This window comes from Zosterops lateralis (genome assembly GCF_965231275.1).
Source record: "Zosterops lateralis genome assembly, chromosome: 1".
NCBI classification, from domain to species: Eukaryota; Metazoa; Chordata; class Aves; order Passeriformes; family Zosteropidae; genus Zosterops; species Zosterops lateralis.
In genome coordinates, this window is record NC_139762.1 from 6270273 (window position 1) to 6295775 (window position 25503).

Genomic DNA, 25503 nt, shown 5'->3' on the forward strand with positions numbered 1-25503 from the left:
GGTCAGGCAGCTGCAGGAGGAGCAGGGTTTGGCTGGGGCTGATCAGAGGGTCCAGCTTTGGCACCGTTCACACCTCCCTCCTCCCTCTGCGTGCGGAGGGAGCCCTTGCTGTGTCCCGCTGCCAGTGCCTCCCTCTGTGCCCTCAGCCCTGATCAAATCCTCTCTCCAAGGCCTCTGTGGCAACCTCCAGCTTCCAATGCAGCTTCTCCCTCTCTCCTTCTCCTGTCCCACCTTTCCCCCAGTCGCACTCATCCCGCCCTTGCTCCCCAGAGCCTGGCACCAGATGTGGCACTTGGGGACAGGGCTGAGTGTGGACTTGGCTATGCTGGTTTAAGAGTTGGACTTGATGACCTTGGCGTTATTTTCCAAACTGAACGAGTCTATGACAATGTTGTTCCCTCACCACACTTCCTGCTGCCAAACTAAAGTCTGTGATTCTACCAGTCCACCATCTCATTCCACGGTGCCTCTTTCATCCTCCTCTTCCCCATCTCCCCCTTCTTCTCATCCTTCCTCCCTCCCCACCATTTCTCTGCCATCATTTCTCCTTCCCCGCCGCACACCCCAGGCCTGTCCCTCTGCCTCGCCCCCCATTTCCCGGCCTTGTCCTGCTCTGTTCCCCATTCTCCTTTCCCACCATTTCTCTGCCATCATTTCTCCTTCCCGCCGCTTACCTCTGGCCTCGCTCCCCGTCTCCCGGTCTTGTCCCGCTCTCCCTTCCCACCATTTCTCTCCCACCATTTCTCCTCCCCGCCGCACACCCCAGGCCTGTCCCCCTCCCTCGCCCCCCGTTTCCCGGCCTTGTCCCGCTCTGTTCCCGCCTCTCCCTCCCCGCCGTGTCCCCTCCCTCTCTGCCCCCACCGCCGGCAGGGGGCGCTGCGGGGCCGCCCCGGCCGCGCTCGGCGGGGCGGGCGGTGCCTCCCTCCCTTCCATCCCTCCCTCCCTGCCTCTATCCCTCCTTCCCTCCCTCCCTCCCTCCCTCTATCCCTCCCCTCCATCCCTCCCCACTCCCCCCCGCCGCCCGGCCGGGGCTGCGCTGGCTCCGCTCGGCTCCCGCGGCAGCCGCACCAGACGGCGCGGCGGCTCCGAGCCATGCGCGCTCGGCGGCGGGCGGGCAGCGCGCTCCGCGCACGGCAGCCGGGCCCTTCCTCCCCGCGGGACGGGACCGCTCCCGGACTAAAAACTCTGTGGATACAATGAAGTGGCTCTGGGACTCTTGGTTTAGCAGGAAAAATTAAATAAACCAATGTAAGTTTTTCTCTCTTTTTTTTTTTTTAAAAAAAATGTTTGGTTGTTTGCTCGTTAATAAAATGATAATAAAAGAAAAAATTAAAAAAAAAAAAATAAAAAAGAAGGGGAAGAAAGAAACGGAAAGGATGCCCGCGGTTCAGAGCGTGTCACGGAGGAGGAATGAGTAGTGCCGGCCTTTTCCCTTCCCCGAAGTTTCCCTCGAGGCGGGAGGAGCGGCGGCACCGGCACCGCGACCGTCCCGTCCGGGCAGAGCGGCAGAGGGGACCGGGGGCTGGAGCACAGGGAACTTGGCGTAGCAAAGCTTGAGCCGGGCTGTGGAAGCAGAGGATATAAAATCATATCGCTGTTTAAAGGTAATTCTGGCAGACAGTCGGTTTAGTTTCCATCTTCCAGAAGTGCCGGGAAGAACAAACAACACAGAAAATACTCAGCAATTGTTCAGTTGGTGTTACGTGGTGTCAGATGTGTTGGAGTGGAAATCTAGTGGCAGGTGTTGAAGGGAAGAAATGAGCTGGAATGGTTGTTTCTGTGGTGGCAGGGAAAATGTATCGTTCTTCTGTATCATGAGGGTGTTACTGGTATTACTTGTTGTAAGAACTGACATATTTTAAGTGTGTTTCTTAATGGCACCAAGCACCTCAAGGCTGTTTGTAGAACAGCTTTGCTTAAAAAATTTGGAGTTTTTACCGGCACAAATGAAAAACTTGACTTGGCTCATGTACATAAAAGCAAATCAGGGAGAACTCTGCTGCTCCAGCAAGGTGATCGTGGTTTTATCAAGGCAGCCCCGAGGGGAGCAGTGACATACTGGAAGCACCACGAGAGAGAACGAAAGCTAAATTAAAGCAAAACTTATGCAACCGAAGTGTGGCTGCAATGGGAATAAACCAGACCTTCCAACTTTATTTTTCTTGGAGATTTGGGTGAGGAGGTGGGGATGAGCTTCTAAAAAGTGAAGAAACACATGAGCCAGGAACATCTATGGCAACAGGTCTTGTTTTGCCATGCAAGGGGTGAGCTGAGTCTTGTGAGTGCTTGAGCCAAGCTTTTCCAGACACAACTGGGGCAGTGGCTGCTCCTGCAGACAAGCTTTGGATCCAGAGTTGGTGACCCCAATTTCTCCCACTGCTGGGGCTGGCCAGCAGCTCTCCCCAAAACACACGGCGGATGGTGGAATAAACACGGTGATTCAAAGAGGATTTGTCAATACTAAAAATAAACAGGCCCGCAGATGTGTCCTAGAGGGTCATGTCCAGGCACAGCATTTTCGGGGCCAATGAGCCGATTTCGGCGATTTTCTGTCTGTGTGTCCTGTCCAAGGTGCTGAAGTTCATTTTGCTGCAATTTCCCAGGATTTCGGGGTCTGGCAGAAGTGCTCTTGGAGGCTTCCTGTCATCTTAAACCAGCGAGGGAGTTCCCCCCTGGGTGGTACGAAGAAAAAGCAGGGATGTGTTTTCAGACACGTATGTTTGATCCGTCCTTTTGGCGTGGGGAAGCAGGGCAGGTGGAGACGCAGATGGATCCGGCAGATCCTATAAGCTTGTGGTGGCAGAGAATTGGAAAGGTCAGAGCTGTGAGGCAGTGAGCAGTGAAACCCTCTTGTTCTAACGGACCAAGAAAGTGGTGGTTTTGGAAGTGTCACTTCTGCTGGTTTGGGGAGCATTGCCTTGATGAGACATCTGGCTCTGAAAGAGTTGAGGGGAGCCCAGCATCAGGACAGGATTGGAATGATACAACTGGAATTGGAGTGATATCCACTGGTTTTGTTAATATTATTTTATTCTGGTGCAGCCTTTTCAAGTGGCAAATGTGGTTGACAGAGAGCTTCAGAGACAGAGGGTCCTTAATAAAAAATCTCTTGGTTTTGGGACAAAAGTCTCAACACGTAAGCAATGGAAGTTGTGGTATTTTTAAATTAATGTACCAAAAGATCTCAGCCTTGAGTCGTGGAGTTTATGTAACTTTGGTAGGGGGCAGATCACAGTATTGCCAGAAATAATCACAGATTAATATTTTCCTGAACTTGCTCATGATTGGAGTTGGATGTTGTAACTTGGTTTTTTTCAGTTCTTGCCACTCACTCTGAATCATCCAGAGCGCAGTTTTGCTCTTCTGTCTGAGGCTCTGAGGGTTTTACAAGCATGAAGGGTCAGCTTCTAAAGCCAGAGTTCTCACACAGAAGTGGTTTGTGCTGCAAGGAGCCCCTGCAGATTTAAAGCATGCCAGGGCTCTGTACAGTGTGGCAGGGAACGGATCCTGTTTCATGGCCTCAATCATTCGTCAGAGGTCACAAAGGTATTCAGTTGCATCATTGGGTATGTAGTCTAAATACCTTGACCATGAAGGGGGTATGTAGACCACGGGACTTTGTGACTCTGAATGACAGCTCATGGGTACAGACTTTAAAACTGAAACAGAGTTGAGAGCATTTTATTCCTGGCTTGAGCCAGAAAGTGGCCTCGGTTCTCGCTGTGATGGACTAACACCTGTGGCACCAGCTACCACCTCCCAGGACCTTTACATGTTACAGGTTGAGTAGTTGCTGTATTCTTGATTTAAATGCGTTGTCAAAATTATGTTTAAAAATGTACCGATTAGAAATGTCATCCTGCCTGGGAGATTAATGAAACATAGTTACCTTTAATTTCTTTAAATATCCTATTTATCATATTAAAGGGGATTGGTTTTACTTCTCATTACCTTTCTCTGTTTAGTGTCTCAAAAGAATCCTTTGTACTTGTATGGGAGAAAAGAACATTTTGGGTTGCATATTAAAACATGTTGGTGGTCATTTGGAAATCCTAGTCCTGCTTTTCAGAAGGAACTTGTTATTATCTGTTATCACCTTTAGTACCTTAGATTTTGGAAGCTCAACTTGAAAAACATAGAAGGGACCTGTTGTTTTCAGAGAGTGGGTGCTCAGCTCTTCCTGAAAATTGCTACCTCATAAGTTGTGTCTGAGGGTGCTCAAGATTTACTCTGGAAAATTATAGCCCTGATTCTTAAAAGCTGACAACAACTAATTTCTTAGCTCTCTTAAACAGAACTTTGGTAACACAGAAGCAGCATTACTCGTACACATCCACTTGGATTTCTGCTTTATGTTTACACATTGTCTTGAGGTAGGGCCTTAATCATGGTATGAAGCAATTTATAGCTGGAGTTCTGTCATCATGTCTCCCTTTCACAATCTAACCTGGAGCAAAATACATGAAGTCTGTTGGGTATATTTCTGTTTGCTTGTAGCGATTATCTCTTCCATGGTGTCATGGATGATTGCAATCAGTTCAGATAAACATGTGTTTATTTATCCTTCAAATAGGATCATCTGTATGAACCCCTAGCAAAAGGAAACCCTGGTTATATTTCGATTGATCTTGGTTTATTATTTACTCTGCAGACCAAACTGAGGAGCCCACTTTGACCTGGCTCTGTCTTTTTGGGTTTCTCTTGCAAAGTGACAGTTTCTAAATCAGGAAGGAAATCAGGTCACATTTCTGGCTCTACAGGATTTATCTCATTGCTCTTCTTTCAAAGTAATTAGAGTTACTAATAATGAGGAAAAGAAAACTTTTCCAGAACTGGAATGTCCCTAACTCCTCTCTCCTTCTGGCAGTTTTTGTGTCACTGAAGAGATCCAGGTAGTTCAGAAACTTGGTTGTGTAGGATTCTTTTGCTCTGTTAGGTACAAGGTGTCTTCCTTTCAGGGCAGCTGCAGGTGATCTGCTCACCTTTACAAATGTATCTCCTTTCCCTTAGAATTGTGTTTCCTTACTTCTTTCCCAATAATTCCGGAGCTGGTGTTATCAGCTCCAGGCTGTCCATTTGTAGTGAATGAGATCCCAGATTTCAGCTTGGGAGAAGGATAAGAACACATTTATTAAAGTTATCCCTTGTCCCAGGCCCTCAGCTGGCTCAGGACAGTGATTTTCTTAAATTCATGCAGTACCACCTGTCACAATCACGTTTGTACCTCTCCTTTCCAGGTTTCTAATCAGTCTGAGTTCACAGAGGCAAATTCCTATGAAAGATGGCAAAACAACCAAAAAATTCCATCTTCTCACCCTCCCACCGTTGAGGAGGTGTAGCTTGGCCTCCCACCAGGGGGTCACCTTGTGAATCATTAAAGTGCAAAATTTTCATTGGTGTCAAAAGATCCCTTATCTTTCATGGCAAAAACATGCCTCACTGCTCTTTGTATTGAACAAAGCCTCTGTTAATCACTGTTCTGCATAAGAAGAATGGCCTGAGTTTTATTTTTATCATCATATTGCAAGAGCTTTTTGAATGTAGAGATTTGACACATCAAATAATACTGTTGTACCAAAACATGCAGAAAAAATTATAAATTCTGCTAAGCTCCAAGTTTTCTCTTTACCCTTTTTCATTTAATGATAAAATTAGAGATTTTATTTTATGTCATGGAAAAAATAAGTCCATACTTTTACTGAATTATTTATTTCATCTCTCAGCTTGAATTGAGTTTGCCCAGTTTGCTAAACTTTTGTCTTTGACTGCAATGCTGAGAGCCCTGGCAACAGGTTGTAGTTTCTTTTTAAAGCCTGCTGGATTCCTAAGGTACTAAAACTACTCTGCATTCAAGTTATTGTTTGTAAGATATCTGCAACTTGTACTTAATTAGCTTGTACTTTACTTACAAACTTGTACTTGATTAATTTTAATCCAACTCTGGTATTGAATATCTGAAAAAAGTTTTACTGATTTTATTTGCAAGTGTGCAAATGTTCAGTGACTGAATGCAGATCGTGGGTACAATTAAGGTGTGTTGGAAGAAATGAGTCTTTTTCAATATTTATGGCACTTGAAGGCTGGTTGTGAACAGTGAACCAGGTTTTAGGGCTTTCAAGGGGTCTTGGGGGGTGGGAGTTGTGCTTGAGGTTTGTTGTTTTTTTTTCCCTGTTGATTTTATGTCTTTAGAGAAAACAAAGGAATCTGTTTGATACAAAGATACAAAAAAGCTTGTTAATGGGCAATTTTGTAAAGATCCATTAGCTGAAGATAGAGACTAACTTTCTAAGCCAAAATCCATTCTTGAAGACTGTATTAGTTCTAAAGTGATTTTTCTGTGTTTCTTTTCCTCCTCATAATGAAATGGTCCCTTTTACCCCCTAAAATGAACAGTTTTGTCAGAGGCTGGATACGCCCCTGGTGCTCCCGGCGGGTTTGCAGCATGTTGGGTCTAACAGGCTTTGCTTCAGGTTTAACAGAACCTTGGTCCTGGAAAACCAAAACAGGCCAGCACAGAGGGATCACTTCTGGTTATTTCCAGTAAATAAAAATTAATAGGGCTGAGTGCTGTGGGGAAGGAACCCCCCTGCACCCAACTCGCTCCTGCCCCTGCCATCCCGCCTGCAGCCGGCGGTGCCATCCCTTGGGAAGCCCTAAACTCTCCAAACCCCCCTGGGGTGTTGCCTGCTCCCCGTTTGGCTCTCGTGTTACAGGGGTTGTCCTTTCCTTCCGGACGGATTTTCTGGCTGTCGCTGCTCCCCATATTAGTCCAGCCAGCGCGACGTGACGTTGCCGCCCTCTCTCTCTCCCCGGGGCCGAGCACATCGCCCCAGCCGCGTCCCCAGCCCGGTCCCCAGCCTCCGACACCGCACATCGGTCCCAGCCGGGTCCCCCAGCCTGGTTCCCCAGCCTCCGACACCGCACATCGTTCCCAGCCGGGTCCCCCAGCCTGGTTCCCCAGCCTCCGACACCGCACATCGTCCCCAGCCGGGTCCCCCAGCCTGGTTCCCCAGCCTCCGACACCGCACATCGTTCCCAGCCGGGTCCCCCAGCCTGGTTCCCCAGCCTCCGACACCGCCTCCGGTGCGTCCCCGGCTCCGGCACCGCGCTGTGCCCCGCGCCTCCCGTGCTGCCGGAGGGGCAAAGGCGCTGCCAGCCGTGTCTGCAGCGGGAGGCTCTGCAAAGCACTGCAAGTATCTTAACAATTGTGCGGGTTTTATTATTGTTGGGTTTTTTTTCCCCTCCGTCTTTATCTCTTTTCAACAGTGTCTGACGTCGAGAGGTCTAATCTGGCTCGGTGCGCGCGTGTAGTTCCCATTGAGCCGCTCCGTGGTGAGAGCTCCGGGTCCCTTGGGAAATCACCCCTTCGGCAAAGTTCCCCGGGTTTGCCGAGGTCCTCGCAGCTCTTCCCTTCCCCGCGTCCATCAGGCGGAGGGATGAATCCTCTCCTCGGCTCTGCCGGCGTAAATCCAGATCGATTTGTTCGACTTCAGCAGAGCTAATCCAGATTTACGCAGCCCTTTCCCCGAGGACTTCCCCCGTTTTTCGCTCTAGGTGACCGTTAGTGGGCCAATGTCAAAATGCATCTGATCCAGGCAGATTCCCTGTCTCCAGATATTAATTATTCCCTGGCAGAAGTTTCTGAGGAAGAGCAGTTGGATTTGAAAACAATATACAAATTCTGTTGCTAATTTTAGAAAGTAAGGGGGATTTTTTTCCCCTCCTGTTGAAACTAAATATAATTTGAAAGATAATGTACAAAGACTTAAATACAGCCTGCAATTATACATGGCATATGAATAGTTTCTCTTGGTTTTAACATGTTTGGTTTATTTTTCCGTCTTTCTCAGCAGACAGCTGTTAGATAAAGGGAGAAGAGTAAATAGTTGTTATGAAACCATACGTCATAGCTACAAGGAATAATTAAAAAAAAAAAGAGAGGAATTATCATATGAATAAGGGAAGATAAAGACAAAATAAATCCTTTCTGTGCTTTTTTCCCTTGCCCCATCATTTTATGACACTTCTGTAGTAGTACTTTAGCAAAGAAGTACTTGAGTGCTTCTAGAACAAATTTCCTGTAGGTCCATCATGCTCCTCTTCCTGCTGGATTCAGGCAGGTTGGAACTGAGGCTCTGGATCCTTCAGGGTAGGATAAAATTGGGGTAGAAGCTTTCCTAGGAAAATCCTTGCGTCCCCTTGTGCTTGGTGGAAATTTTGCTTGAGTTATTCTGAATTTGCTTTTTTTAGGAAACTGCTCAACTTGACAACCCCCAAAAGTTTTGTTGTGTCCGCACGGTGTCTGAGCAAGCACCTGCGAGGTGTACAGATGTCCTGGCTTGAACAACTTGCCTTTTCTGGCAGTTGTGAAACACAGTTCTGCTCCTCAAGTGCTGTTACATCTGGGAAAAATTATTCTTTTGGTTAAAAGTTTCTTGGGGTTTTCCCTGTCTGGTGAAACCTGAGCAGTGCTGGGCTGGTGAGTCTTGCTCTGAGTGTTGTGTGCTCAATAGTCAGGACCCAGTAAAGCTTTTTAGCTGCTTCTTAGGACAGGTCAGAAAGAACCTGGGAACACTGCACTGGGTCACGCACCACCTTTTTTAACACAGGTTTGGAGAATGGCATAAAAGACCCTCAAAATAATAATAACAATACTAAAAAAACACCCCAAAATGATGGTTGTAGACTCCTGGGAATAAAGCAAATGGCTGCGTATGAGGCTGTGATCCAAAAACATTGAAATATTCTGGGCTGTGGTTTTCTTTTATTAATTAGTCTAAGTGATGTTCAGAACCTGAAACCAAGGCTTTTAGACACATCTCTGGTGCCTAATTCTGCTCAGTGTCTCATAACAGGGTGAATCAGGAGACTGTTTATTGAAGTCAGTGATGCAGTGTCGATGTGAAAGCGACAGAAGGGAGATGGAGGATTTGTTTACGAGCAGAAAAGTTCCCTGGACAGTTTAACACTAACAGAGAAAATTACTGAATAGCTGCAAAGCGCAGAGCTTAAATGTAGCTGAAATAAGTCTTCTGGAGCATTTCCAGAACTATTTTAAGGGCCTGATCCAGAGCCTGATGAAGCCAAAGATAAAGCTCTTTTTGACTTCTTCAGATCCAACATGACATTTCGAAACATCATTCTCTCTCTGGAATTTTCTAAAGCTGTCTCCTAGGTGGTTTTTAAGTAACTATTATGCCAGATGTAATAATGTCTTTCATATTCCTTCAGTACTTGAATTTGTTAACTATAAGAAATAATAGCATAATGCTTTTGTTGCACAGGAAATTCTGATTTTCTGTGTAGTCGTTAGTTGCACAAACCATTGAAACTCATCTTTTGTTGCTTGGCTTGTCTGTTGGTTTACCAGTGTGTGTATCTGTCTTATTCTGTAGCTTTTGAACCCACTGGACAACTTGATTCAGAGGTTCAGGACTAAGGGATGTTTGCCTTTTGCAAATGCTGTAAAGGATGTTCCTGGGTTGAGAGTAGAGAGGCTCAAAGGAGCATCATATGTAAGAAAGTGACTGTGTGGTGACCCAGCCACACACTACACATCAATGAATCCAGCAGAGTTCCACAGGGACTGCATTAGTTCAGTAATGTGAGTTTACAGAATTTTTACTCCATATTATATTCTATTTTATCTATGTTACTTCGTATTATATTCTATTTATGTTCAGTGTCCAATTGTTAGGCCAGTGACTGCTTCACCTCCACCACCCAGGTCTGTGAGATCTGGTGTGGGTTATAATTGCATAGTTTTAAAGGGAGCTTGCAAACAAAGCCCTGGGGTCTCAGTGCCTTTTGAAATAATCTGAAAAGGCTCCATCATGTGGATTCAGGGCTGGATCCAAGCCTGCTGAAGATTCTTGTTGGCTTCAGGAGGTTGTGGATAGTCTTGGTGTCTGAGGAGTGAATGTCAGGGGTCGGGTACCAAGGGTGGTGCCTCGAGCTGTGAGAGATCCTGGTCCTGTTGAAAGACTGGAGGAGGTGACAGAGGGACAAAGATGATGTCCCCTCCTTCTTTAATCCTGCCCCACAACTTTGCAGCTGAGTCTCCCTGTGTGCAGGGGGAATGCTGGACTGTGTTGGCACTGCTGTCCCCTTATGTGCATCAGATAGGGATTAATACCTATATATAAAAGACAAGTTTTATTTATATGTGCACATTTATACAAAAAACACCTAAAGAAACAAAAACAACCACCCAAATAGGGAACAAAGCAAGGATATTGAAAATGCAATTTCCAGCCCCATGAGTGGCGTGCTCCCCATTTTGCTGGGAGCTGCTCTGTCTGCTGTGGTGTCAGATGGGACACGTGTGCCCAGCTCATGCCTTGGGAAGGCTGACCTGAAACAGAGAGTGGACAGAGCTAGAGAATCAAGTAGGTATTTATTGAAAGGCCTCCAGGATACACCTTGGGCAGGACAAGAGCCTGACCAGGGCTACACCCAAGGTGGATTTAGAATGGTCACAAAAATGGCTAGCCAGTCATGAGATCTTAACATTTTTATAAGTTTTGGTGCATTTGCATATTGGGGTTTAATTGTCCAATTCCAGCTTCAGGTTGTGAGGTCTCGGCCTTCTTGTTCCTCCCTTCAGTCCACCCTTGTTTGTGCTTTGGGGCCTGAAAGTTGCCCTTGGTCCTCAGCAGGAAAATGATCTGTTTTGTCTCCCTGCTCTGTGAAGAGCTGAGTGACACTGAATGTGAGGCTCAGAACTGCACCCCTGGGCAGCACAGAACCTGAAATACACGAAAGCTAAAACTTAAGGCACCACAGCCATTGCAAGAAGCTGGTGCAGCCCAGGACGGGAGGCAGCCGGGATGGCGCTGAGGACACCCTGCCTCGTGTGGCCCATGCACTGAGGCTGTGCCTGTTGTGGCTGTTTCTCCCTCAGGCCCTGCCCGGCCCATCAGTGCAGGAAGGGAAAATGGAGGGTGTCCCTGACCCCGGTAATCTCCAGCTGCCACCGAGCCTCCCGGGAGGCACCCGTGGCCAGCACAGATTAACACAGCCCACAGCAGGGACTGGCCTGAGGCCAGCACGGCCCCGGGATCAAAGGAGCACGGAGGTGGCTGAGAGCCACCTTCGGGCCCCTCCTCCTCGCCTCGCTCTGCAGCGGCTTTTGCCTTCCCTGATGAACCAAACCCACCCTCTGCCGCCGGGGCCGGGTCAAAATGCTCCTTTCCCGGTGTTCGTGTCCGAGGTCTTGTATGGGATGTTTTTGTTTCCTTTCCCCGTGTCTTGCGCGGGGTGTTTGTGTCCGAGGTGTGATTTCAGAGCTGACAATTGGAGAAAGTCTTCAGGATCTTGCTCGGGGAGTGAGTGACATGGATGTGTGCTGGCTGCCTTTTTTCCTTGATGAGCAGACACAGGGTGTTCTGACCCCAAAGGATAAATGCTGGTGGTGCAGAGCTGGGAACCATCGTGGGGATGTCACAGGCAGACCCAGTGCAGAGGCACGGAATGAGCTGTGCCCCATTCTCCAGAGTGTCCTCGCTGGCCCAGCTGCCTCTAGGAGGAGAAGAACAGGAGGGAACTGTGTGCAGAGTTATTTTCGAGTTTAAAAGGTCACAAGGAGCCAGAGAAAGCACAGGAATTGGCATCACAGCACTGAAAATGGTGTATTTGAGTGGCAAGCCGGTGCCTTGATTTGGTTTGCAGTGGGTAGTCTAAGTAGAGAAGCCTTATTTCTGTTAGAGAGGTTGTTTTTGAGGGCTGTTTGTTTGCCCGGATCAGGAGGGTGGTGGTTTAAACCATATTTTGGAGGGATTATCAGTATTGTCCGCATCTGTTTCAGCAGCCCTCGTGCCCCAAAATGCAGAGGCTATTTCCTGCTGCATGGCTGAACCTTTTCAGGGAGGTCCCTCATCCCATGCATTCCCTTTGGGCACCTTGATTTTCAGCTTCTCATCCCTGGGCTGATGGCAGCTCTGTAAGGCAGGGAGTGCTGCTGACCAGCCCTGCACAGCCACACAGCTGCCAACAACCAGCCCTGAGGTTGAGAAGTTTGTTTTCCAAGGTGGGGCTTGTGCCAGCTGCACTGTTTTTATGGTGTGATGGTCCCTGGGGGTGGCCAGGGCTCAGCCCTGCCTTAACTTCTGTGTGCCTGTTGTGTTACTCCTTCCCAACAGTAACCTAAAGTCCTGCCCAGGCAGGAAACAACCTGAGCAACAAGCTGGAGGAATGGCTTTGCAAGGGAATTTTCTCCCCTTACTTCAGTGGTCCAGAGTCTCACCCTGAATGCAGAGCACAATCACTTCATGCTCATTTTAAGTTGTGGCAGCTGAACGTGAATGTTGCTTTGCAGGATCGTGTGGCCCAGGGAAGGAGTCAAAAAGCAGCATCTCACACATTTGGGTGTGTGGGGTGTCAAATACATAGAATATTTTTTTCCCAATGCCAGTTTGAAAGCTAGTTTTATAGTCACAGCTAGCATTGCAAATGTTTGAGTCACTCCCTGGTACATGGTTTCTTCCAGGAGGCTCTTACAACTTTAGTGAATGTGAAAGTTGTGATTAGCATGGGAGATCATTGCTTATAGCAACTCCACAATGTATTAGGCTACCCGTCAGTCTTGCTGTTAGAGCACTCTGCAGAATTCAATAAGCAATGTTATTTACACTGTTGTCTTTAGGAGATTGAGAAACTTCCCAAAATGTCTTATAATCCAGGAAAAAGCTTTGCTGCAAAGCAAGTTCACTTCATTGATTGCATTTCTTCACTTTGGTTACTAAATGGCAGGCTAAAAATAAATTTAAAAAAACCAAACCAGTATTGAGATCAATCTCTAATTGATTTTGACTTGTCATATCCAGTTCAAAGCAGAACCAATGCTTTCTGAAATGTTAGTGATGTTCTGGAGCTTTGTAAAGCTGCATATGAGAGAAAGCATCAATAGCAGAGTGTAAGATCTCTTAATTTGGGCTTCATACAGAGTTTTAGGCACATAAATGTCAGACTAAAGTTCAAGTGTTTATCAAAGTCCTGTGAGGATCTCCAATGTCAATGAAATTCCTATTAAAAACTGTCCTGTGAGGCTTTGCTGCCTGCAAATGCTGGATCCTTGAAACAAAAGTTGCATGGATTGTTGAAGAAAAGGCCTTCACAGGGTGAAGGGGTGTCTGAAGAGAGTTTCTGAGCAGGAAACAATGAAGGAGCTGCTGTGGGATCTGCCACAAGAGCCAAGCTCAGCTGCTTTGCTTCAGCAGTGAGTCAGCTGGGGCCACCATCGTGGAAGGCAGGGACAGTGTGTGTGGCTCTGTCCCCACACCTCCAGAGAGGCTGAGGGCTGGGCTGTGTGCTGCAGGTGCTGGAAATCCCTCTTTCCCAGAAGCAGGAGGGCAGGCAGGGACCAGACCCCCTGTGCTGTGCTTGGCATCACCTGGTGGTTCCCCATCCTGACCCTCCCTCTCCAGAAGCACCTCATGGCTCTCTGCTAAGGCTGCTGCTTTTCTGGATGTTTTTCCCTGGACTGGCAGCCTTGTGCCTTTGAGGAGAGGTTGGAGGGAGGGGGGAGCCAAAACAGAGGACAGGCTATTTTTAGGCTGACTATCTCCCACTCCCTGGAAGGCCGGGTGCCAATTAGGTGGTGTGGTGGGGTGACTAATGCAGAAAGGGAGCAGAGATTTGAGACATCTTTCTGTACCAAGGGACCCTGAGCCTGTCTAGATTTGTGCAGTAATGTTCATTTTGCACTGTTGCATCTGCTTATTTTTGTCAGGATAGCTTCCTCCTCCCTCCCATCATATTTTATAACAGAGCTGCATGCACACCGTATTGTGTGGTGTTTTGAAGCCCAAGTGCATGATTTTGGCTTACATCTTTCCTTTCCTTTGTAGTGGGATAAGAAAGCAATGGCTGGAAAACTTAGGCTCGACTCCATAATTTAGAGATTATAAAGCCATTAGATAAAACTGTTACCATCTACTCTGTCTCCAGAATAGCAGGGGGTTCTTCATAATTAGTATTGTTTCAGCTACAGCATGTACTGTCAAGGAAAGAGGAATTGAGCAGGATGGATTTTTCATCCTTCAGTCTTTGGTAGGTTATTAGTCTTTGGTAAAGCATGGTTAAATGATTTTCTTGAAAGTGTGCACATTACGCCTAATTAATATTTCTTTTGTTCCAGTTCTTGACCACTGGAATTCTTCTATATAATTCTGACAGAGTGCAAAGTACTCTGTAATAACGAAAGGAGTAATAATGTTTTAGCTGTGTTTGTCCAAGGGTGCTGGTACTGTGATTAATTAATCCCTTTCCATTTCCTTTGGTGTGATCGAGCTCTTTGCAGCGTTTACCATGAGCCTGATTTTCAGCAAATAATTGTCTTTAATGATACCTCCATAAACCTCTCTAAATTATCAGCACAACCCTTTGCTTTGGACATCAGAATTGAAATGGGGTAATGTTCCCATCAGTTTCTATCACTGTCCCCTGAGCCCTGATTAACCAAGCCCTGCATCATCAGCTCTTGTGTTCTTTCCCCCAGAAGGCAGAAAAGTTTTCAGCCACTCACATCTTTCTGTTTATCCACATAAAACACTGCTACAATTGTGGTTTTCTTCTGGTGCTTCACCACAATGTCCCAGTACTTTGGAAAGAAACACTGAATTGCTTCATTCAGAGTACACGTTGGCCAGATTTGTGGGAACTCTTGGGTTCAATTATCATAACTTGTTGATTAAGAAAGTCTAGCTAAAGAAACCAGGGTATTTTATACTCCTTTTGTACATCTTTATTGGTCTTAAATGCGAAATGTCATTCTCAACATATTATTGCTCCATTGCATGGATTTTTCCCAAGTACAGAACAGAAATATTTCTGCCTTTTCTGTGCTGTTGTGTCTGAAGGTACTTAAAGGATACATTTTGTTCCTTATGTGTTTGAAAATTCTTTCTAGCCCTTAAAAAGGCCAGCAATTTCTCTAGCTGCAGTTTTGTCACTGATTCTATTCTAACACGAGCACTCCTGTTATGTGTTATAATGTTATTCTTGACTTCCTTTTTTTTTTTTAAGAAAGCATTTCTCACTCTGGAGTGTGTGCAGGATTTTGGTTGTCATAGGAAAGGAGGTAAAAACTTCTTTTGAGCTCTTTCAGTGTCCAAGGAGAGTGACTGCACAGGCTCTGCATGATATGGCCAACACAGGACTGGAAGGATGAAGCTGATATTTGGAGAGAACCGGGGAAATAGAAGGGGGAAAATTCCCCTACATCTCATTAAGGGTGAAATTCTTTCTCTGCAGAAAGCCTCAGCAAAACAGCTCTGCTTCACTTCACCAAAGCTCAAAGCATCCCTTTTATGGAGGGACAGGCTCAGGGGTTTGTAATCCTCCAGATACTGATACATGACAGTCTGGTACATGCTCCCACATCATGTCATATGGTGGCAACTACAAACACCCTCTTTTTCCCTCATGGAATACAGTTGTGATCATGCCACCTTCTTCTGTGTTTCTGCTGACAACCCACACATAACTAGGGCTTAGAAAAATGACACCAGGGTCAAACCCAGAATCATCATCCTACAGCCACTGTCCTTCTGCAGCTGAGCAGTGAAGTGCTCCTCTTTGACTTCATCCTTAGCTGCAGACTGCAACAAAACAGCACCATTGGGACACTGTCCTCTCAACACTCTTGCTGGGCTGAAACACTCAGGACTTTGGGAGAAGTTCTCTGCTCTGTGGGAAAACCCAGGCTGGGAGGTGAGCCCTGGATCAATGAGCTGAACACCAAGGTTTGTGAGGAGGAAGGATAATTTCCCAAATCGCAGTTGAAGATTTTCTTTGATTTGCTGGAAGTATCAGAATTCAGTCTTTCAAACCTCTTGATGCTGGGGTCCATTAGCAAGACACACAGGTCTTGGCTTTGACTGAACATGAACTCTGGGCTGATGCATATTTATTTATTGATATTTTCCATTTCATGCTGCTGATTGTCCCAGATGCAGGGGAGGGAAATGACTTTCAAATGAGAAGATTTTTCTTAAGCCTAGAGCATAGCTGCACTTGGAATGCAAACTTGAATCAGTTGCTTGATGGAGAAATATGTAATAAAAGTGCAATCTCTGCTGGGTTCCCTTTCATCCCAGTATCAGCTGTAGGGTTGTGTCCCTTGGAAGAAATATGGATTGTGTGCAAAATAATTTTGGCTCTTTGTTACAATCTTGTTGCAGAGACCATCTACCTTTCTTATGTGCTTATTTATCTTATTATCACAGCTGTGATAAATATTAATAACAGCGGTAAATGTGTCGTGGTGGGGAAGCTGTGCTTCCCTGACTTTTTTGGGGGAAGGTTGAGTATTCATAGTTTGGAGATTTTCTGAGTCTTTTCCCTTGCATTCAAGTGTCTGCTTCTTCAGTTCAGCAGCAGTCAGGTTCCTGGGCTCTCAGACACTGGAGTGTCCTTAACCCCTTAACCCCTGAACCCCAATCACTTCTTCCAGCAGCCCAAATCCTCTTGCCTCTTTGCAGGCAGTCACAACCTGAGCATGAGGAAACTCCCCTGAAGAGCAGCAGTATCTCTCTGTGGCTGATTTAGTGAGCTGTTGAGGGTCCATCATCCCTCCCATCCCACTGTGCCCAAGGGGCAGCCCAAACACCCCTGACAATGTTTGCTGTGCACCTAAAAAAAGACCCCGGGTGATCCTGTAAATGGTTGCAGTAAAGAGCTACTGGAGGAGGCTATTTTTTTTTTTTTCAGGGCAAAACGAGAGAGGCTACTTAGCATAGTTTTACATGCTGCTAATGTGGTTTTATTGCTTCTAGGACCTGACCTACTATCGTTATGTGCTGCTGTGGATGCTTTTACTCATCTGGAGCTGGTCCAGGGGTCTCTAATGGGGCTCTGCACTGCATGACCTAGGTGTGCTCAGCATGACACCATCCCCTGCACTGGGGGGGCTGGTTTATCACACTGCTGTGGACTGGGAGGATTGGGAAATTGGGCCAGCAGCATGCTCTACCTTGTGCTGGACTTTGGGTCCTGTGGAGTACTGGGTGATGGAGGAAGGGACACCCCTGTTGTCCCCATCATCAAACAGGCCATGGGAAAAAGGAGAATAAACCTAACAAAAGAAGAATGTCAGAATAACCCAAGGTCCAGGAAGGATAATTCATTTGATCCCTGCTTGTTCAAATCAACAGTAATTCAGCGCATAATGTACAAGCTTCAGTAAATCATTCCTGTGTGATAGACTGTGATCAATGACAATTTAATGAATTCATTTTAAAATGAAGTCAGAATAGGAGAGGCAGTAGTTATTTGAAAGCATCCTTTACTCAGAGAAATTGAGTCAATAAATATGCTGTTTGTCATGCAGAGTCCAGTTAGAGTCTTGTTTGCTAACAACAATGTTGTCATCACAGAGCCTAATAGACGCAAACTATCTGGAACTATCCATTGTAAATAGACAAATTCCATCTGAAAGCAGAAAACAACGGTTGTGGCTGAACAAAGAACGGGATCCTGCACACGTTGCTGAATGAAAGAGAGGAGCCCACCTAAAAATCTACTATTTTGTTTGTCACCAGAGTGTATTTTGATTGAGTATGAATGGCCTGGTGGTGGCAAAAATACAAGGTCTGTGTTTCTTCTGTGAAATGAGTTTTAATTGTTGTGGAGCGAGGGCTTCTCTCACTGGAAAAACATGCCTCTAAAGTCACTTTAAATTGCAAACTACGGCTTCAGTGAACTTGGATGGATTTGTGCAGGCTACTAGAACAGGGAAAAGCTTCATCCTTTTTCAAACAGTAGTTTTACATTAATTTTCACAGCTATCCGTGTTGTTTAGTGCAGATACAAGAAGGCTTTTTGTTCGGCTGTGCTTTTCACACTTGGCTTTATTCATGTAAGTTGAGGAGATGTGGCAATTCTTACTTGTTTTCATTCAGGCAGAGACTGGAAGTGTTAACATTGAAGTACCATCAGGACAAGACGATCAAACTTCACAGGTCTGGGTTAGAATCATAGAAGAAAAAATATTCTAAGCTGGAAAGCACAAGGATCCTCGAGTCCAGCTCCTGGATGTTCAAATTGGTCTTGGATGAAAGAAACGTGGTTTTCAGATAAGACAAATTGGCAGCAGTGGCTATTCAGCATCATGGAAGCTTTGTGTGCTGTCATGAAGGTCCCAGAGCTTTTCCAGGCACATTTGAGCTTCCATCATCCTTCAGATTTCAGAGTGTGGAGGAAAAGAAAATGCTCAAAAGTCCTGAGAGATGTCTTGCAGATGGTATTTCCTATCCCAGAGGAAAATTAAAATTATGTTATAGAAGCCTAAGACAGAGATTATGAAGAATTTTTATGGGATTTAAAAATCTAAACTTGACCCTTCACTCTTTAAATTTGGAATAGAACAGCTGGGGCATTTTTAGATTTTGCATCATGTGGCCAGACATCGGCTGGTTTAAATCTGCCTTGCAGTCATCTTAGGAACATTGTTCATCCACTCCCAGAGCTGCATTTTCAAAAGTGAGTTAGGAATTTGAATCTCTGTTGCTTTCAGTGAAACTTAAGCTTGTGTGAATCTAAGTGACTTCTTAGTTTGGATTTATGATCCCAAAGGACTGAAGAACTGAAGAGTATTCCACAGTCTGTCTATAAAGTCTGTTTAGATTTGGTCACGTGTGATTCCTTATTGAATACACAATTTCAGTCATTTTTGTTTTCCTTGATGTTCTGTTAACCACACAAAAACAGAGGAAGAGTTTCCTGATGAAGAGTTTCCTCAACAAGTTACTTGGCAGTCGAGTTAGTTTCTTTTGTTCCTTTAATTCTGATGGCTTTGTTCTTCTTGCTTTTCTCATGGCGCTAACTTTTGATAACTCTTTTTTTTATTATTATTTCAGCTGTTTCCAGTACTAGGAGTAAAGACCAGTAAAGACAGAGCAGGATGAAAAGATGGCTGACTTCTTGTTACCACCGGGTACTAACAGCTTCCACCGGTTCACGCCCGAGTCCTTGGCTGCCATCGAGAAGCGAATTGCAGAGAAGCTCGCCAGGAATGCCAAGCAGGAATACAGGGAGCAGCTGGGCGAGGAAGAGAAGCCTCAGCCTCAGTTTGACTTGCAGGCCTGCAAGAAGCTGCCTGATATCTATGGGACTGTTTCTCCAGAGCTCATTGGGGAGCCCTTGGAGGACATCGACCCTTTCTACAATGATCGTAAGGTGAGCGCCGACCCTCGGTCCTGCTCCTCTGCCTTTGCTAAAGCGTGGCCCCTGGTTTGAGTGCTCTGTTTGTTATCTTTCTACAGCCAGTAAAAATATTCCTTTCCCAGATTAAGGATCAGAATGTTGAGCAGGGCTCCCGGAAAACATCTAAGCAGGAGGGCAAAGAGGGATAAAAAGCATAATTGAAACTCGTGTGTTTTCAGATAACCCTGAGTATGAATATACAATATCTGAAATGAGCAGAGCACTAGCTGAATTAATTAAAGCCGGAGGTTTTTATCTGCCCTATCTTGCCTTCTGCATGAGCTGTGACTTCACAGGTCTGTTGTTTATCCCTTAAGGCCCTTAATGTTAAGGGCTTCTGGGTGACTTGAGCCTTGTGCGAGCACTCTGCACAAGAGCAGGAGGCACCTTCACAACCATTCCTGGAGAGCAGTGGTTCTGTTCCTGCTGAGGAAGAGCAAAACTCCATTTAAGATGACCAAAATAGAGCTGAAGGGAGGTGTGAGTAGCATGTGCAGTGCTGGCACTTTGCAGAATGGTGAACTTTGTCCCAAAGTGAGCATCACCTGGTGAGGGATCACGTGCAGGCTGGCCCAAAGCCACAGCAGTGCAAACAGCTTCTGTCAAAAGGCTGTTGACAGCAGAGCTGGGCTGGTTGCTTCCTACAGTTCGTTCCCCTTTCCAAGCATTTCACAAAACAGAGGACAAAATAAAGCTTGGAAGCCTTGTGTGTTTTTAGGCAGCTTCCAGTTTTTTCAGGTACTGCTGTTTCTGATTTTGGGCTATGCTATTTCCTGTAAACAATGAACTGATATGGCCATAATAGTGCTTCTAGTAAAACAGTGTAGGGGTGGGTGCTAGAGCTACAGAATAAAAGTTAAATGGATAAAGACAAATAGATTACTTACCTGGAAGGGCCAGAATTAATTTACCTTTTAATTTGCCTGCTATCCCCGGGCATATTTATGGAAGAATAAACTGAAAGTAGTGTTACAGGGTGAAATAATAATACAGAAGCTAATTTGTGTGACCCAAGCCTTTGGTGTTATGCAATGGGAGGATTTATCTATTTTGGCAGCATATTATAAAACTATTTACTTTGCCCAGGTAGTGTGGGAGCCTTAGGTTGTTTTACTCCAATAATTTCCACTGCGTTGATTTGATTGCCTGTATTTGGCTTTTTTTCTAATCCCAAATTCTTGTTGTCTTAAGCAAATGAATTGGAGGCAGAGGAATTATTCATATGAGGACAGCATGTTGGATTTGGCACTGAAATATGTAAAAATAATCAGGGAATAAACACCATTTCCATACCTCTTCATCTGTTTATGTGAGGGATAAAGTTATCAGAATCACCTGCGAGATTTAAAAGCAATTTACCTTCTCAAAATTCAATGGGATTTAGGCTTTACTGCCTTTACTGCAGCTCCATGAAAATATAAAACACATTCCATATTTTCTTTATCCATGGATAGTTTTGTATCTCACTGTCCCTCCATCCAGTTCTTCCCCTCCATTTTTAAAGCAGTGCTTGTGCAATTCCAGGACTTTGGTCCAAAAGCAGGCCAAACCAGGCATTCATAGTGATCACTTGTCTCTTGTTTCTGACATCCAGTTGCAAACACTCCAAGCCCTCCAGATTCCCCTTCCCATGGAGATTTTCATCACAAAAAGCATCTGTCTGCAGACATATTTCAGTCTCTCAGTCTATAAACTCTCGGCTTTTATCTCCCTAGGACTGAAGACCATTGTAGGGGCACTTATCCAGTCTGTTAAGAAACTTGCAGATGTGATGATCCTGACCGTTTTCTGCTTGAGTGTCTTTGCCCTCATAGGCCTCCAGCTCTTCATGGGAAACTTGAGGCACAAATGTGTCAGGGATTACACCATGTATAACTTCACCAATGGCTCCTTGTACTTGGATGGCAGGACATGGAACAACTCAGAGGAATTTCTTAGTGATCCAGGTAAGCTCATCTTTGCCCTGTAATTGGTTTCTGTTCATCTGAGGTCTGGGGATTTTTGTTTGCTTGTTCTGTTTTGATTTTTTTGTTGTTGTTTTTGGGGTGTTTTTGGGTTTTTTGTGTGTGTTTTTTGGTTTGTTTTGGTTTTTGTGGGGATTTTTTAATCATTTTGATTTTGTCTCTTTTGTTTTTAAATTATATTGATGAGGGTCTGTATGTGAATCAGCAAAATGTGACTGCTGGCTCATCATGATGTGGTTTTGAAAGACCTAGGTGACTTTGTCTGAATCTCCATGGTGCCTTCACAGTTCATGCTGAAAATGCTTTAGGTGCTTTCCTATGAGGTCCTAGCTACCTCACTGATGACTTTCATAGTTTTAGGATGTCTTATATATTTTTAAAGCTCTGTTTTCTGGAATTGAGCAATCACATGAAAGTTTCAGCTCTGTCTGTGTGGGTCTGGTTTGCATGTTGTTTCTCTGAAGACATTTTGTAGCACTTGTATTTTCTAGAAAAACTTTTGAGTTAATGGCCTTAAAAAAAAATCAACAGGTAAAAGAAAAGCAATTCAGTCTTTATTAATCTGAAAAATCCCAAGAGAATTGCTTTAAGGAAATCTTTTGTTTTTTGAGCCTAATTCGTTATTTGGGTCGGGCCATCCTCTACAAACTCCTGACCAGTGACCTTTTGTATTTTATTTCATTTGAGGAGAAAAATGAACCATTTAATCAACCCATCAACCCATCAACCCATGAGTTTTGGTTGAGAGGCAGTGTCATAGTGTCATGGGATAACTGTTCTGGCTCTGTGGACCCTACAGTCCTATACCTGCAGCCACCTGCACTATAAAAACCCCAAATCTGACTCGTGGGAGTTGTCTGGCTTAACCCAGGGCTCTGTTGACCCAGGCATTCAGCCAGGGTCAGTCCCTCCTTTCCCCACTGGTGACTTCTGGCCTCTCTGCCCAATTCATCTCCCTGTGGTCTGAGAACCCTGGAAGCAGTGGTGTTAAGAGGGTTTCCTCCAAGGAATGAAAATCTCACCGTGGGTGTCTTTAAGGCATGATGTGGGTGATGCAGCATTAAGGAAGGACAGGTCACAAAGCCCTGGCTGAGTGAGGGTTGTCTTTGGATCTGGCCCTGACCATCAGGTTGTGTGTCCTCTCAATGTCCCTTATCAGAGCCCCTTATCAGCTGAAAGGGGAAAGAGCTCTTGGACTTTTGCTGGATGATGTGGAACCTTCTGAAGTGTTATCCCATCCATGTTACCCCTGCTTCCAGTGAGGAACTAGTAAAGATCAAGAGAGATAAAGATCAATGAGATAAAGCTCAAGATAAAAATTTGTGCACCTGTGATGAATTAAGGCATTTCAGGGCTCCTCTACCCACAGAGATAACTGAGAGCTGTGTGAGGTGCTGCTTTCCCTCTCTCACAGAGGCATTGAGGGATAAAACAGTGCTGGCTGGAAGCATAAAGCCCTGCAATAAAGGTGAAAGGAAGAAATGGAGCCATGAAGATAGTGTGGCTCTCTGGAAATGGCAATAGGGTAAATGTGATACAGGAGAGTCTGTTAAAATACAGATAATGTCAGGGCCAGCTGCAACGCTGCTTTAAATGTGAGGAATTGTACAGCTGCTCCAGCAGGTTTATTTATGTAGTCCTGATATGGGGAGGAGGGCAGACACTCGCAGAAATCCATAGAGGAAACCCAGCAATGGTTAAAAGGGTCACAAAAATATATTTAGGGGAAATTTACCTATTACAAAGATAACCAACTTCTTGAGATAATGGATTAAAGCGAATAAAATTTTGACCATGTGGCATTACAAGTAATAATAATAATATCAATGACTGTTTTCATAATATCTGAAAAGAAAGACATGGTGTATTATGGCAAACAGTTGTCACTTACTTTGGATAGACAGAAATTATTTAAATAGTGAAAGTGTTGAGGCAATGCAGCAGCCTCTGAAGACCTAGAAGAAGAGTAGATTTATAAGAAAATGGTAGTGAGCTCTGAATAAGAGCAGTAAAGCCTTCCTCAAAATGCTGAAGAAGGAGGCTTAGCTATTAGCCAAGAGAAAACAATATTAAGTAGGCTTTTCATTGAATGTTTACTGGTGCATTAAAGTGATTCAGAAGTGGAAGGAGTGGCTCGTTTTTTGACTAGATGGGACAGTGCTTTGTATTTCATTTTGCATAAGTATTATGGTGAAATGAAGTGACCGTTTAAAGGAGAGGCACTGACCACAATTTAATAACAGTCCAGATTTCAAGTACTGCAGGGAATTAAGCAATACATACAGTTAGATTAAAGTGTAGGCAGACCAAATTAGATAAAAACAGGAGTATATTAAGAAACAGAATCGTGTCAGTGTTTGCTCTGAAGAAGAACTAGAGAAGAAAATTGGCCAACATGTTGAGATAGTAGAGTTCACACGAAAGAAACACAGACAATTGCAAGAACTCTTTGGAGATTTCAAAAACAATGTTCAAAAACAGAGTCATTTAGTTTGGAGCAAGGATACTAATCTAAAAAACCCCAGAAAACAGAAACCTGAAGTACTGTCAGAGATCCATAATACTTTAGAGGAAAAGGGGGATGTAAAGAAAAACCACTGAAATCTAAAATTGGAAAAGTTCTTAATTCTGTTCATCAGGACACCAAAATAGTGAATTAAAATGGGGTGATGTGACAGTCCTGCTCTTCTTGAAGAGCAAAAATTTGCTTTGGATTCTTTAAGAACGTTTTTAGTATTTTAAAGGGCAGCACAGAATCTCTGAAATGACATTAGCCTCCTCCTCTGCCTTAAAACTGTTTTTTGCATGAATGAAAAAACAGAAAACAGTAAAACCCCTTAAAAGGGTAATAGAGGGAAGAATTTCTTGGTGCTATAGAGGAAATAGTTGAGAGATTTAGTAATTTAAAAGTGTGAAGAAAGATAAGAACTCAGTTTTGAGTCTTTCAAAGTCCTTTTTAGTTTGAGATAACTGTGTGCTGGGGGCAATTTCCACAGGGGACATTTTGGTTGTGTCTCTGGGACAGCCATTTGGGATGGCCTGGGATGGCTCCAGGTCTGCTTTTTTATTCAAAACTTACTTCATATCTGGACAAAATTCTGTAATCTCTCCCTATCTGTATTCTGCCTCCAGGCAGGATTTTCTTTTTTTTTTTTTTCTCATCTATCTTCTCAATCCTCTCATTTTGGTTTTATATAAAGGGAAAAAGTCAGTTTGTAAACTTCGTGTCATCACTGGCTTGACCACAGTTATGTGGTAGCCCTCGATTTTTGGTTGATCCCTGAGGAAATCACCACCACAACCCCAGATTTCTGGAACTCCTTCCCTTAACTCCATACTCAAGACCCATGGGTACTTTCCTGTTCTACCAGTGTCTTCGAGAAAAGCCTTTTTTCTATAAATCTTTTCAATCCTGCATTGCAAGGTTGGTGATGTTGTTGAGAATTGTTGGGTTTTCCTCTCCATCTGCCATGACATGATCATACACTAAATGCCAGAAGGAATTCCTGCCTCTCCACCCAACATTTTTCCTGCTCTTGCCATAATTTCAGTGGCTTCTGCAGCTGGAGGAAGTGCCAGGTAACCTTGGAAGAAAGAGGCAAAATTATAAGCGTGGAGATCCTGTGAGAAAATTCACACTGGCTGCTATTCAGCTTCACTCGACACTGGAATACAAACTCCTGGAACAAAAGTGTCAGCAAATATTCCTGATCAGACTGTCAGGATGGGAAATTTCTCAGCAATGTGATTAAAAGCTTAATTTTGTGAAAGAAACTTCTGCTAAGTTACTATGGGTTCCTCTGCTGTCTCAGCTTAATTACTGGGCACAGTCATGACAAGATGAGACAAATTTTTAGTCTTTCCTCAGCTCACAGTGGGGATGCAGGTCTAAAGTCTGCCTTTTGCTGGGCACCTCTCTTCAGGATGAACAAGAGAATTTTTATATTCTTTCCACCCATATAAATGGCTCAAAATTTAAACAGCAACCTCTAAGAAGAAGGCTTATCAGAAAAATTATCCCATTCTGGCTTTGTCTCCAATGAGTAATGCTTACCACTGCAAACCTAGAGAGGGGGAAAAATGAAGATTAAGGGAAAAATAGCTCATCAGGTCTCCCAGTTTCCTCTGTACAACTTCTCTTTGAATGAATGGATTGTGGGATGAGGGACAGCTGAGCATCAGATAAAATCAAGCTAAAAAATTCTTCTTGTCAAGTGCCAGTGGTAGAATTACAATCATTCATCTGGGAAAATGGTGACTACTGATAGGTAATTATTTTCCTACCTGGAGTTCTAGATTTGGTAAGAGATTGTGATCAATAAGCCCAAGGAGGATT

General features: G+C 44.6%; 1 protein-coding gene across 1 annotated transcript in view; it reads left to right on the top strand.

Annotated features, from left to right (window-relative positions):
- Nucleotides 1–984: 984 nt before the first annotated feature.
- The window catches only part of LOC310916128 (sodium channel protein type 5 subunit alpha-like), a gene marked incomplete at its 3' end in the record, with an annotated part of 88596 nt that continues 64077 nt past the window's right edge, over nt 985–25503 (top strand). Inside the window, exons 1-2 of the mRNA XM_083873431.1 lie at nt 985–1248; nt 18858–19176. Of these exons, the coding sequence (XP_083729557.1) occupies nt 18910–19176 (267 nt within the window). The 5' untranslated portion in view covers nt 985–1248; nt 18858–18909. The remainder of the gene's footprint in view (nt 1249–18857; nt 19177–25503) is intronic.